A 10,716-nucleotide genomic window follows, 5' to 3' on the forward strand; every position below is an offset into this window, starting at 1 on the left:
AACAAGCTTCTTGTCTGCCGGGTGCGACGCGCGTAATGCACGAGCCAATTGGCTCTGAGTGATCTCAATGCTCGGACGATTTCATAAGACAATGACATTTTCAATGACCTTTGCAGCACTGCAAAATTATTTACGTAAGTCTAATAGAGTCAGCCGACGTTTCAATTTTACAAGATATATACCCAGTAATAATAGGTCAAAAAAACGTATATTAGAGGCATATAAACGTCCATAAGCATAAGTATTTCTTCGACCTGTATTTCCTCACTGAGTGGTAGGCCTTCTTCTAAAAATACACTCAGGTAGATTTTTAAAACTCGTAAACTTGTAAACTTTGATTATTAGACTTTAAGAATTATATTATATTTAATCATTAGATATTTATTATTGGTTCAAGTATATATATATAGATTAATCAAATTTGTAAAAATTATAAGCGAGAATTACAAAACGCCTGGTATAATAGAAAATACAAATAGTTAAACAGCTGCGACGAAATCTATTTCAGCCACAACCTCTCTCGCGTATGTGAGCATTATTTACAGGAGCCCACGTGCTTCCTACGTGCCCGTAAAACGCGTGAATACAAATGATGCGAATAGTGCCGCGTTTCTATTCAGTCATACTAAAATTATGCTCCACTAGCGACGACATATTGCGGTCGACCACCCAGGCCGCTGCTGTTCGAGTTTGCGCTGCTCGTGCCGTTGGTCTCAAAGGTTTTCACTTTTCATGTGTCCCGTGTTGACAATCCCCGCAATCGATATACGACTATGTCTGGGAACAAACCCCGTAGGTCCTCCATTTCGATGCGCGGGAGGATCTCACCCTGCGAAGGCCATAAAAGGGGATCAAGTCGCGCGTATTCGGATACGTCGACCGTAGCACGTAGCTCATGTGTCCCGCATAAAAATCGAAAGAAAATTGCGGTGCTGTAAAGCGGCGTCGAAAAGTAATTTGGTGATCCGTTTTCCTTTAGACTCCCATGAAGTACGCGGAAGGAGGTCATTCTTTTGTAAACTGGTTGTGTCGCGTGAAAAAGAGATCTATTAATGTGGATATTTATTACTACCATAAAAAAATTGCCTTCTTTCGAAACGTTTAAACTTGCCGCCGCAACTATTTTTCAAGAGGCCAAATGATATTATTGAAACATCACAAAATAACATTTATGTCTGCTGTAAAAACTTATTGAAATATTCAATCATAAAATCTTGATATTAAAAGCAACAATTAAAATCTAATCCTTTTAGTTAAAAAATAAAGAAATAAAATTATGCGTAAATGTAAATAAAATCGTAAAATTTCAATTTTATTTTTATAAATTTGATTGATTGGAATGCATTTTCGTGACCATGCACTTCTGGATTAACCCTTTATTCAGTTTTAGAAAATGCTGTTACACGGTAAGCACATAGGGAGTTCGTCGAATAGAAATGTAAAGCTATCTATAGCATGGAGTTATAAAGAAACGAAAAAAGTCGTTTTATGGAGTTTTATCCTAATAGATGTTCTAAAGGAGAAAAGTTGCGACGCATTGGTAAGAATAAAGGCTACGACTACTTTATTTTGACTTTAACCAATCCTCCCTTTGAAACCGCCCGCCATTGTCCACTGCGGTCCCTATATTCAATGTCAAATGTGAAAATGCAGTGGAAAGAAATACCGGTCCATTTAGTTGCTCGCTACCTGCTTATAGCAGAAAAGATCTTTAGTATCGCGACAAATGATCTAAGATATAGCTTTCTGTATCGCCAAATTTTATTGGTAGCTATGTGGTAGGTAGCTTTTTGTCGGTTTAAAAGTCGGTTTTCACCGACGGTTCGACAAATGCGAACTCTCTCGCAAATTCTTAAAAAAGGAATACGAAGTTGAGTCGAATTTTATTACAAGTCTTTTCGCGTAAAATCGATTGTTTCTTTCACTTACTTTCGTGTTGAGAATGACTGTCGCAACGGAGATCGTATATTTTCGAATGTCAGAACATATTTGTGGAAAACCGAGAAGAATGTGATGATCACGTCGCTTACGCGATACAATGCGATATTAACGCGAGATACCAGTTCTGAGAAGTCGTTTCACATGGAAATTCATAAACTCGTTTAGCTGATTTTCACGGTGCCGCGAACGAAATCCGTATTTTCGAGGAAAAAAAGTACTTCGAGCTCGTCGAAGTGGACGACGTTGAAAGATCGCCCTCGGTCCGCCATCGACGCCCTGCTTTGCACTTGAATAACCCAATTTCGGTATGGAGCAACCTCTTCGGGGCATCCACCAGCTACGTCCGCAAACAATCCATTCGACGAAGATTTACGAGCTGAATTTTATCGCGCGCGCTTCGCATTCTTCTGCCCGTTACATACGTGCCCGCCGTGAAACTCCCTTAATGCGGTCATACTTCCTTTTACCTCGCTCCGAAGATTCGTAAAAGAAAGATCGTGGATGAAAGTGGGCTTAAGCGCGGAGATGAGTTTTTGAAAGACACGGTATTCGTCACGATTAAAGATATTAATATCCGTAACGCGCATTTGTTATGAGGGCATACGAAAAGTTTCACCAAGAAATTACTTTAATTTCGAAATCATAAAATTTCAGAAATTCAGAATAAAATTTCAGAAAGAGTATTATACAATTATTATACAATTATTTGAAATAATATATATATATCATGAGAAAATTTCATTTTATCGCTTAATTACACGGACGGTTGAGTTCAGGCAAGAACATGGCGGGAAGGAAACAACTTTGTGAAATGAATTTCACGGCGAAGCAACAAAATTCGTTTTTCGTTAAAAGAAGCGATGGTATCGCGTCGGTTGTGTGAAAAATCCGGCTGGGTATTGAAATTAGAAAAGAATAATAGTGGGTTCACCCTACTTTGCACCTGAATGATCCAATTTCGACGTTGGTGCGATGTATCTTAGGGTGCGTTCGCGAGAGACCAATTTCCATTTACGCTTCCATAGTGCCGTGCGCCACGCTTCTTTGCAAATGAATAGATGCGCGACATTCACAAGAGTTCTGATTTTCCCCGGCGACAATCTTGTTGACTTTTTTTTTCCACGTTTCATTGTGAATCAGCCGTGCGAGCGTATACGGCTCTCGTCACAATAAAATTATGCGGGTTGTTTGGTCGCGCGAGATTCGGGCAAGATTTCGAGAAAAGACGCGCCCCATCGGATTCCACGTAAACGAACCGTTTACAAGCTCGTCTTTTCAGCGCTCGACTTTCTGATCTACGATTTCAAGCCCGTCGACTTCTCACGACGCCGTGAAACACCGAATTATGATTTCATTCTGATAAGGACAAATCGTCGTGACGCTTTAATTTTTCAAAACACTTTTAATATTTAATATAAATTATTATATTAAATTTAGAACTGTGTCGATTATGAAGAAATAAAAAAAACCATGCAAGAATTTTATTAGCGTTATATCTGAAAAAAATGTTACGTAATTTATTAAATGTCATGTTTACATTGTGTTGCTTGCAAAACGCGAGTAAGTGGGTGTAAGGACCATTATCAAACGCGATGGGGGTTTCTATTGTGTCTCAAAAAAAGGAACATGTAAGTACAACGTCGAGATGGGTACAAAGTCCGTTTTCAGGATAAACGTCGCAGTAGTATAATATAAATGCCGTTTCATTTTTTAGTAGCCACATGAGCCGGCTGGATCATTTTTCAAAGGACAGATTATCCGCGCTAGGGTGACCGTATGCCGCTGGAGATCGTAGATCTCTACATGAGGTAGGAGACATGTTATTCTTCTTTAAAAGCGAATTTCGTCGATAAGGATCTACAATTAAATATCGTTTTGCCGACAATAGTTTGGGATTAAATTTGCACTCCCCAATATAATTGTAAAGAAAAATATTTTTAAATTCCTTAGAGAATGATAAATATTGCGGAATCATATATATTTTATATTATATTATTATTATTATTATTATTATTATTATTATTATTATTATTATTATTATTATTATTATTATTATTATTATTATTGTTATTATTATTATTATTATATTATATTATATTATATGTTATATAATATTTATTATAGAATGAAGTTTTCCTTTTACAAAAACATTATTGTCCTACTTCATGTCTAATCTTTTTTACTACATATCTGAAATTTTTTAATTATGGTAACATTAATAAATTTCTGAAAAAATGACAACAGAGCAAGCTCGAACATATTCTGTAACTTAAGAATATGATATGACAACGTCTTATAATGCGCAATATTAAAATTGGAAGAAATAGAGAAAATATCAAAAATTTCTAACCTGGATGGTAATTTGATTCACCGTTTTAATTAGTTTCTGAATATATATATTTTTTGATAAATTTAACAAAAATTAATTGAACGGAAAAATGTGGCTCTTCACGAACATACAATTTGTATCCTTTCAAATGCACTATTTTGCCTTTTTAGGAACCTCCGTGCAGGATTTGCACTCGTCTTGTCCCGCCAGCTGCTTTCGATCCACGCACTCTAGAAAGCCGTTATAAATCGCCTGTCACGAGACGAAGAGAGTACTGCGATCCGAGGAGATGTAACGCGAAAGTCGGTACGGATTCGAAATTCGAACTTGATTCACGTTCCTACAATGTTGATCGTATCGTAAACAAAATCGAAGAACTGAACAGGAATGTTCAGCATCTGAATAGATCGAGGCGTCATGACGAAGCGGTAATTTATTAACAATAGATGTTTTGTATTATGTCAAAAAATAAGATAAAACATTGAAATCCTATATAAAAACCCTTTATTTAATTTAAAAGATTCAACCAGAACGTCCGTTGAAACTGTCGGATACAAAAATAACTGACCTGGAAAGAATTAGCAATGCAGTGGAAAAATGCTTACAGGAAATGAGAAAAATAAAGACGTTTTTGGAAGACGAAAATTTGTGGTGGAAAATTCTGAAAATTCAGTCCACGCATTGTTGCCAGCAAAAATTACCACATCTTCATGGGATGTTAGACGGATCATTAGTTACCCTTTTGATGTTAGAAGATGATGTTAACGAGGTCGTCATTATCATCATAATCTTTCACTTTTTTGACAACTCTACAACGAAAGAAATACATTAAGCCATGAAAATCCGATAAACGACTTTATTTGAATACTATACAACAAATTTTCTAACAAAAAATTTCGCTATTATTTTGCATGAGTTTGCATTTTTCAATAGGTACCACGTCGGTTTGTGACGTCTATACCAAAGAAAGAAAATAATGTTGTCAGTATGCAGTCTCAAGTTTTCTCGAGAGAATTTACAAACAAAGACCATACCCAGCAGCGCACAAATTCTTGGAAGGAACATAGAGAATATACAGATTCTCAGGCAGTTCCATATTACAGTCTCGATGTAAAATCAGCACTTATTGAAGCAGCAAGGTAACTTCTTTTTAACTACTAAACTATTTTTTTAAACATAATAATATCAATTAAATCAATGTTATTAATATTATTAAAGATATTAATATTACTCTTATTTTGAACAATTTTTTCGAAATTTATATCAATTAATTACGAATGTTGAAGAAATATTGGAGAAAGATGATCTTTTTAGCGCTGATAGAAACAATTCTACTCAACAATATGCTAAAGAAGCTGTTAGAACTAAACATAGCATTATTGTTTCCGAGCACTCGACGGAAGTAGACAAAGATAGAAGTAATGAACGAAAAACACCAGAATGGATACCTGAATCCAGAGAAATACGATATAATGTCGACAACACGCAATTTGATGAACAGAAAAAAAGCGATGAATCAAATAGTAAAGCGAAAAAAAATGATAAATTTTTAAAACGGAAAAAATATTTTTGCTGAAAAATCTAAAAATTGTGCCACAGAGAGATACAGATCTGAAAATAATTTTATTAGATAATTAAAATTTATCAATAGCTTTACTTTACTCGATCTTTTTCATATCGCAGAAAAAAGTTTTTTGATTTATATCACCAGATCGAGTGTTCTAGTGATAAATTTTGAATGTCCAACAAAATTTATTTTCAGATCTGTATTTCTCTCTGGCACAATTTTTAGATCTTTTAACAAAAGTGTTCTTTCCGCATAATAATTTAATAAATAAATAAATTATGATTTTTCAGTTGCACCACCGAAAGAAACATGTCAGAACACACAGACAACGTTCAAAGATACATTAAGATCTCAAGAACAACTTAACAGCAAAAATACCGAAGGCAAAAAGAACATTACTGCCGATTTTGAATCAAATGTGAATTTAAGCACGGTCTGTAAAATTAATGTAATTTATAAATCTTATCTTTTAGTGTCTATTAAATATGATTTCTTTGCTTCCAGGAACTTACATCCAAAAATACGGCAAGTCGTAAACCAAAAACGATCAATGAAAGAAACGTTTGTCCTGCTAGAAAACTTCTAACAAAGATGTCCAAAAATAAAAGCAGAAATTAATAAGATTTGATATTATATTCAAAGATCCTATCTTTAAAAAAAAAGTATAGATAAATTTCACAAATATATCTACTCTAGAAACATGTGACTTCATATGATTTTACATATATTAATTAATTTCACACGTTTTGCAACCGCTTGATGTTATCAGATAATGTAGATATATCGATTGTACTTATCGAGTTTCACAATCTTCAATTTTCAAAATTTAGTTTGTTGTATGCTGGTTTGGATTTATAAAACGATTCTACAATAACTGAAATATTTCACAATTCCGCCGGCGTGTCGTAGAATTGTTAAGTTTTGCAAGAATTTCAAAAGAAAAATCTGGAATGTATGCACACGTTCTTCGAATAATGAAGACGAGGTTAGATTTTTTTTTCTTTTATAAATCATCATTTATCATTTTGTCATATGTTAAGCACAAACCAATATTAAATAAAGTTATATGCCAACTATTCACTTTAAATTATACACAAATTTAGACAAATAATATGGAGAAAGTCCTTGTAATAGCAAGGAGTCCATGTCTTGCTGTTAATGATGAATTGAAAATGGGTACAAAGACCGTTGTCATTCTTCGTGAACGAGCAGTACTGAGAAGTGTACTTTCAAGTCCCAGCACTTCGTTTAAAAATACTGACTCGGCACAAAATTGAATCTTGCAAGCAAATTCCCAATTGTATGGGAATTGGAACGCTTAAGACAATATATAAAACATTTCTGGCTAATCAAAGACTAATGACAAATTAAAATGATTATAAAATCTAAATCATGATAAATTAATAAAGCAAAATACCTGAACGAAAAAAAGGGGTTTTGTCAAAATTAAAAAAGAAATTAGAAGAAGAATACCAATTTAGAAAAATATTCCAAATATTCTAAAATTTAGAATGGAAGAAAAAAAGAAAGAATCGACATCTTTTGAGAAATCCGTTTGTATATTGAGCTTTGAATTATCCGAAGAATCTCTGAAAAAGGTAAATGCATCGACAGTTAACGAGCAACGTTTAAGATCGTGCAAGTCTTTAGAGAAAATTAAGTTATCCTCCTCTAGAAGCGGATGCTCGAAATCATGCACAAAGTACCGAAAGACCGATTTGGATGGGTAAATACAATGTTTGTTGGATAATCAATTTTGCTAGATCTAATTAATCTTTATTTAGCTAATGTTAATGTCTTTTCTAAAATTTAATTATTTAAAAAATCAATTAAATTAATAAAAACTTAAATTAATTGAAATTAATTGACATTAATTGACATTAAAATTAAAATCAATTATATTAATTTTTAATAATGTACATATTATTGTTTTTTATTTTATCAATGTTCAAAATACGACTTAAAACATCAAAATATTGTGAAATGTGATAGTTATACATGTGTGCAAACACATACAGAGTGTTAATGAGCATTTTTCAACATGGAAACTGTCTTTACACATTCAATTCGAAGGCGGTCCGACCGCATCGATGTCGATCATATATTTTGCATATATTTCAGAGCTCAAACATCGGACTGTAAACCGCAAACGTTGCGTGAATCATCATCTCGTCAAAAGAAGCCCAAGACAAAGCCTACGGGAGAAACGCCACTGTTCGAGCAACTGAAAATAAAAATGAAAGAAACGTCGAAGAAGTTGCAGGTGTTTTTTTCGTACTTTTTCTCGTCACTGGAATATATTCTTGCGCGAACTGAAGAATCTTAATGAGTACTTCTGATAGAGCGCTTTGCCGCTTTTCGAGAAGACGACGAAACGTACCATGGCGAAGATGAAGTTCTTGTACGAGGTTTACAGAACGAGACGAGTATTGGGATTCAAGTGCGACTTAAAAAAGTGCAACAGTACTTTAATGGAGTGCAGTGCGAGATCTTGTAAGAAAAAGAGCATGATTTTTGGTGAGTCGAGTTATCCGCGTGATTCGGAAACGGCCGATTGTAGTAGCACCAGTGACACTTCAACAATGTCCGATACAAGTGAAAAGATTTAAGAATTCTCAATCACAATCTACATGCAAATGAGACAACACTCAATTATCCGAACAAAGCTGCTAACTTGATGGAGATGATCGCTCGCCGCTATTTATGATTTATCAAGCATCGCGGAAAACAAGAAAAAAATAAATAAAATATGAAATTGGCAGATGTGCTTTCCGTTTTACGCGGACGCAAAGTAGCAATATATCACTGCGTAGATATACAGGAGACAAATCGATTTTTACTACTTTATAATGCTTGTAAACTAGCGGTGCTTCGTTTCTTTTCTAAGTCACACGTGTAATGTGGCTGTAAAGAGCTCGTTATTACAGTGGCATTATTCACAATCGAACAACAAAACTGCACTTTAATGGCTGGATTCGATATTTTGTGTTTTTGTGAGTTATCATTAAAATGATTTCTTAGAAAATTTTTGTTTAGTGTTTAAAACGCATAATTCGCAATCTTCCTACACCGCGTTTGTTATAAATATTTATTAAAAAACTTGGATACGTGCGTATCGCAAAGATTAGCGTAGTTAAATATTCTCGTAAAAATAGCTATCGCGCCTTTTGAATCTAATAGTTTCAATTATATTCAATTAAATTTGTTTTAATTGACTCGTGAGTGTATTTAATTTCTTTCAGTTAATTTTGAATGAAGTTTATTTCGTCAACACCTTTTTTAGGTGCTCAAACATCTAGACTCATAAATTAAGTAGGAAGACGATCCAGGCGGTCTGTCCACCCACGCCGAGACCCCTGACACGCTCACCCGTACAGATCGCATAAATCGCGTGTTTTCCTTCTTATTGGCTGATTGAATAATACATGTAACCGAATAGTATTAAACCGGCTGAGCGAGACACGCAAGGTCCATGACGCCTGTCATGTCGGGCGGGTCATGCGTCAGCATTTTGACGAGTTGTTTAGGTCGATCAATTTATCGCTTAAGATACACACGCGGTATACGCTTGTGTTTGCCGATTCAGAATTAACGACGCGATGCGAGATAAGATTGCGGATTCACGAACGCTGTCTACTTTATCAATTCGTCATCTTGTACCTATTATACGTCTATCTTAACATTAGACTTAGGCTCGATGAGTGTCACGTCCGTAACTATTATTTGCATTTATCGCGCACATTCGCGGAATGCCTCGGCGAGCCTCGGCCGACAGTCACTTCGCCGTCGTAATATGACAAAGATTTAACGTGCAATGAAAGAACGTTAAGGAATCTCGCCGCGGCTTTCCGAATTCGCACTGTTATGCGTTTGAGAGGCAATAGCCATTCGTGACGCGCTATTCTTCAGTCATTATAAGATTTTCGCGTAGGACGTTATAGTTGATCCAAGCGCAAGGCTCTAATGGTCGCCGACATTCACGACGTGCGCGAGAAATTACGGTACGAGCAAAACGTCAGAGTAATATACAATTTTCATTACGCTCGCATTTTTCGCGAAATACGCGTGGATTCTTCGGCCGTATCGACGCACGCGGATGCACTCTCCGGAGGAGGTCGCGCCGGTAATCTCGCGGCGGACTGCACTAAAAATATTATTATTTCGACGCGCATGAACGGACCGCGGGGAGGAGAAAAAATATTAATGACGGAGTATTACACGACGCGTCGGCCGAGAGAGCGCAAAAATCACCGCTAAATCACCGGTCGGCCACCTATAATCTCGCCTATTCAGCGTAATTTATTACGCATTGATATTTACAATCCTTTAGGGTTAATATCTCTCTCCGGCGTCGCGACGATTGCCACGCGAAATCGCCGGTAATGCGAAACCTCTTCGAACCGACGATGATCCCCGAGATTGCATATTTAACGCGCGCGACCAACAAATTGACCTTCCTAGCGCCCCATTATAAGACATTTGCGAATCAATCAAGGCAAGTGGGCGGCGAATTTACATTTAATTATGATGCATGCGGAGATATTCGAGAGGTGCCCTACATACTCTGCTGCTCACTTCTTTGATCTCTTGCGAAAGACCGAGCGGTTGTTGCTCCACAATTATTATATTACCGATATTCAATTACAGTCTCATTAAAAGTGAATTAATATCATCATGATACCAAAAGTAAGTCACTTTAAAGAGCCATTTATCATTCTTTTAGATTCGCAAATTTTGGAAAATTTTCAAAACAACAAAATAAACGAGCCTCGCAAGGCTATTTATTGCAAACAAATCGGAAGGTGCCTTCATTGACGTCGGGTATTGATTTGCGCGCGTATGCCGAAGATTTCAACGTTGGTTTTTGACTGCGCCTATT

At 35.8% G+C, this 10,716-nt stretch overlaps 1 protein-coding gene across 3 annotated transcripts; it reads left to right on the top strand.

Moving 5' to 3' along the window:
* Positions 1–4,080: 4,080 nt before the first annotated feature.
* On the top strand, positions 4,081–10,211 carry LOC137000080 (uncharacterized). Of its 3 annotated transcripts, XM_067355727.1 has the most exons (10): positions 4,081–4,298; positions 4,441–4,698; positions 4,791–5,039; positions 5,204–5,409; positions 5,585–5,793; positions 6,128–6,270; positions 6,342–6,822; positions 6,941–7,563; positions 7,959–8,100; positions 8,180–10,211. In XM_067355727.1, the coding sequence occupies exons 1-7, from the start codon at positions 4,296–4,298 to the stop codon at positions 6,453–6,455; spliced, it is 1,182 nt and encodes a 393-aa protein (XP_067211828.1). In that variant the 5' UTR covers positions 4,081–4,295; the 3' UTR covers positions 6,456–6,822; positions 6,941–7,563; positions 7,959–8,100; positions 8,180–10,211. The 3 variants fall into 3 exon arrangements, with proteins under 3 accessions (XP_067211828.1, XP_067211826.1, XP_067211827.1); XM_067355725.1 differs by having other exon boundaries at positions 7,959–10,211; XM_067355726.1 differs by having other exon boundaries at positions 6,941–7,435; positions 7,959–10,211.
* Positions 10,212–10,716: the final 505 nt, after the last annotated feature.

The sequence above is a fragment of the Linepithema humile genome, chromosome 5 (genome assembly GCF_040581485.1).
Source record: "Linepithema humile isolate Giens D197 chromosome 5, Lhum_UNIL_v1.0, whole genome shotgun sequence".
Classification (NCBI taxonomy): Eukaryota; Metazoa; Arthropoda; class Insecta; order Hymenoptera; family Formicidae; genus Linepithema; species Linepithema humile.